The sequence below is a fragment of the Plectropomus leopardus genome, unplaced genomic scaffold (genome assembly GCF_008729295.1).
Source record: "Plectropomus leopardus isolate mb unplaced genomic scaffold, YSFRI_Pleo_2.0 unplaced_scaffold20958, whole genome shotgun sequence".
NCBI classification, from domain to species: Eukaryota; Metazoa; Chordata; class Actinopteri; order Perciformes; family Serranidae; genus Plectropomus; species Plectropomus leopardus.
Genome location: NW_024622670.1, coordinates 1 through 4,203, shown reverse-complemented (window position 1 = coordinate 4,203; position 4,203 = coordinate 1). Strand labels below are relative to the sequence as shown.

General features: G+C 38.2%; 1 protein-coding gene across 1 annotated transcript; it reads right to left on the bottom strand.

Moving 5' to 3' along the window:
- Positions 1–221: 221 nt before the first annotated feature.
- LOC121965633 (serine/threonine-protein kinase Nek10-like) lies at positions 222–4,065 on the bottom strand (the record flags this gene model as incomplete). The annotated part of the gene is made up of 10 exons (XM_042515766.1): positions 222–343; positions 442–487; positions 986–1,123; positions 1,213–1,341; positions 2,003–2,105; positions 2,263–2,327; positions 2,419–2,490; positions 2,618–2,679; positions 3,536–3,675; positions 3,856–4,065. Coding segments are annotated over 10 exons (1,087 nt in total), but the record flags the coding sequence as incomplete, so codon positions are not given.
- Between the last annotated feature and the right edge of the window lie 138 nt (positions 4,066–4,203).

Below are 4,203 nucleotides of genomic sequence, written 5' to 3'. Positions count from 1 at the left end.
CTGCAATTTTTCTAGGTAATTTAGTTTTCTTGTCTTATCTTTGGGTAATTTTCTTGTAACATTTTTACATTTTGTTGCAGTTTTTTGGGGCCATGTTTTTTAAGTGGGTTGTTGCTTCCTCTCTATGTTTTTAAAAGAAACCAAAACAATCTGCTCAGGTTTCAAAGGTTTAATCAATTGGAGATTTTTTTCCCAAAAAGATTAAGGTCAAAAGTTGTTACCTGTATGAATATATTCCAAATTCTGTCTTCTGTGAATTTCTGCAGTTTCTCCTTTAGAGAGTTAAAATGTTCGGCCAGCGGCACACCTTCAATCAGCTCCATCACGATGTACAGCTTGTCGCCTAAAACAAACAGTATGATTTTTAAGCTTTGAATTTGTGTTGTATTTCTTCCTCACTGAAGCTGGGAGCTAAAAGAGTCAGAAAAAAATTAGTCTCACCTTCCAAAAATGTCTTGTAGTATTTAACAATGTTTGGGTGTGTCATCTAGAGAAGAGGAATCAAGGAGTATATAAACAACAACAGGCCATAGCCACACGCCTGTAAATAAATGTATTAATAATAACAATTATTGTTATTATTTATATAGCAGTTTTCAAGCCCATTAATAAAATAAGATGTCAGAGACCCATGTAGCCCCCCCCTGCCCCCTTATGACAAAACTAAAATTGAGAACATCGAGAACATTTAAGCACAAAAATAAAATAGCAATGTGTACAAAAACATATGACATATATGTGAACATATGTAAGTAGAAAAATACAATTTCATAAATAAGTAAATAAAGTAAATAAGTAAATAAAATGTGGAAAAGAGAAATAACCATACGTATAAGCAGATAAGATGCTAATAAAAATAAATGATGTCATATAAAACAGGTTGAATACCAATAAAAGAAGAAACTTTGAATTCGAAACAGGTGAAAGTGCAAAATATATGGCTAATAATAATAATAATAATGCTAAATACACTGAAACGTTGTACCTGTTCTTTGATGATCGTGAGTTCGGAGATGATTTTCTCCACGTTACTGTCTCTGGACTTCTTGTCTTTGCCAAACGCCGGGTTGTGGAGGTTCACTTCCTTCAGAGCCAGGAGGTTCTGGCCGCTCTGCTTTCGGACCTGTCGTTATGTACGAGTATAGGAACCAACAACACATGATGATGATGTGAACTAAAACTACTCAGCTGTTTAAAATATGTTCGTCGTACCTTAAAGACGCTTCCAAAGGCGCCGGTGCCCAGATGGTCCAGTATGGAGAAACCATTGATCACTTTAAGTGGAGGCCGGTTCTGGTCCACAGTCTCGATGCTGTCTCTCAGACTGTCCAGCTCCTCTTCCTGCATCACAAAATACACAACAATAAAGTCACTCTCAGTGGTTTATTGGAGGTTCCCAAAAACAGCTAAGAGGAAATTTGGGATGCAGCGTTTGTCAGTTATGCCCCAAAGCTCTGACACACACTGCCTTTCAATATTAGAGATGCCACCTCACTTAATATTTTGAAATAAAACTAAAAACTCAGTTTTAGTCTCAAACTTGCTCTGTTTTAACTGCTGCATCTCTTTACAATTTTCCATAATTTTATGCATTTTATACACAATTTTTAGCTTATTTTTTACTGATATGTGGGTTTTGTTTTTCATCTTATATTATGCATTCTGTGCATTCTATTTTTCTCCTTATTTTTATCTTACTTTTACTGGTATTGTCAAGAGGTTTTGTCCATGTGAACATGCATTCTGTGTATTATATTCTGATCTTATTTTTACTTGCAGGTTTTATGTCTTTTATGTCTTTTCATGTGAAGTATTTGGTGCATGTAATGTCTTTGATTTAAAATGTATTGGGCTGCATCTTATGTTTGAAAGGTGCCATACAGATAAAGTTGATTTATATTTTCATCATAATCTTTATCGCAAAACACAATTACATTTTTTATTTTACAGCCAAAAGCTGTCTGAACAAACAGCTGAATCCTTTTAGAAGCTGCTCTCTTACAGTGTAGAGGGAAACGTTGGTTTGCAGTCCTTCGTAGGCCGCGAGGTCCCGAACATAATGTCCAACATCAATAAACAACTCAAAGAGGTCTGTGGGAAAGAGTCTGAAACGGATAAGAGATTACATAACAGCACTGGAGAATTATTTGAAAAGATTTTTTTCCAAAACAGATACAGAACAGTAGCCAGATTTCAACAATTCGTGCATGACATGAACTGAAGGTTTTGTACAATATGTTTTCTTTCTAAAATAAATATCACCTCTTGAACAGATGTCTGTTTCTCTCCACGCTGAAGAGAAACCGGAGGGTCCGAAATGCATAGCACTGCCGATATTAAGACAAATGTACAAATATGTTACTCTCTAGTACAATATCGTCTTTTACATTATAATTCAATACATATATGAACTCATACCTGTAAAGATGAGACCTTTAATCCAGAGTTTTGCGGTAAAATCAACTTTGCAATTATATAGACCCCATTTTCCTAACAAAAAGACAAAAGTAACATAATGTTTTAAAATATTTCACACACAGTAATTTGATTAAATGTTGGATTTATTCAGCCCCGCCCCCTCAACTCTCCCGCTCTTTGTGTGAGGAAGTTTTCTTACCTGCACAATGTGGTGAGCAGATGTGTCATCCAGACTTAGCTCAGTCAGAACTGTACAGCAAGCTGGAAAAAGGATTAAAGGGGATATGATTTAATTTAAGAACTCATACATGCAATCTTACAGTCTCAGACAGTCCAATGAGCAGCTGTAGACATTAATAACTCACTCCCCGAACCACAGGAGGAACACAGACTGGAAACAATGATGACTTCAGACTGTAAAAATCAAAGATTTTCCTGCAGATTCTTATTGGGACAGACATAATGAAATGTTTGTGTTTTTACCCATATTAGTTTGATTATATAGCGGCATACAGAATCAGAAAATTTACAACCATTTCCTCCCAAATCATGGATAGAGTTAGTCAAGTCTTTAGTAGGTCTGGATTATCACTTCAGGAAAAAGGCAGCTGATAAAACTCCTCTGTGGGAAGAGTTTACTGTCCACACTGGCCTTCTTCACCATCATACATTATTTACAAAATTACTCTAGGTAGTCTATATCTATCAAAAAACCCCAAAGAAAGAAACATGTTAATATTAAGCATGTTGTGGGTGCCTGGTGGCCCAGCCATCCATTTTCTAATAAAATAGAAATAAGATGATTCACACTGGGAATTGTTTTTGTTCTTCTAGTGTACATAAGGTGCCACAGTGCATAAAACAGCATCAAAACAGAGACTGCTCTTCAAAGAAAGAACCAGTGGAGGATCCCCCACACCCCCCAACATGGGTCCAAGCCCCTAATGTCCCAAAATCCTAGAAACATCCTACAATCTGAGAAATGTCCTGAAATCCTAGAAATGTCTTATAACCCAATAAATGTCATAAAGTCCGAGAAACATACCAAAATCCTAGAAATGTCCTGAAATCCTAGAAATGTCTTAAAATGAGTGTTGTGGGTTGTGCCGTCCCTGACCTGACTGCAGGGCCATAGTGTTGTCCACCTCCTCCTGCGGGCTGAGCTCCTCCCTCATGTGCTCTCTCTGGATGCGGCCGGCTGCGTTGGCGCTGGAGAGCGTCTCGATGGACGAGCGGTCAGAGACATACTGCCTGTCACTGGAAGAGTTATCATGTGTATTACTGTATGATATGTTGTAAATATATATTTTAATAAATCAGCAAAATCAGGGCACCACTTGGTGCTGTGTGGCATCGATTGATTGATTGCGGACTAGGGGAATCCGACTGTTTAACTAAAAGAAAGCATCACAAATGTCACAAAACCCCTTCTGGTACTTGGCTGGGGTACAGTTGTCAAACGGGTTACCAGGGGAGCCCCCATGATGGGAAGGATTGCTGGGGTGCTGGAGGCGTGACTTTGGCACAGGAGCTGACTGGAGGGGGATGGCAGGGGGCGACCTCCAGGAAATATGACAGACAGAGGGCAAGTTAGAGTCCTCAAGGGGCACTGGAAGGGTCCTGGAGGACGGCCTCCAGGAGATGGGACTGATAGAGGGTTACCCAGGGCGGGTTGGAGTTCTCAACGATCATTGGAAGATCAGAAAATAGAGATTCTGCTTTTAATTTTAATTATGGCTAAAACTAAATAAAATATAAAAGTAGTTTCACATAAACATCGTTTTT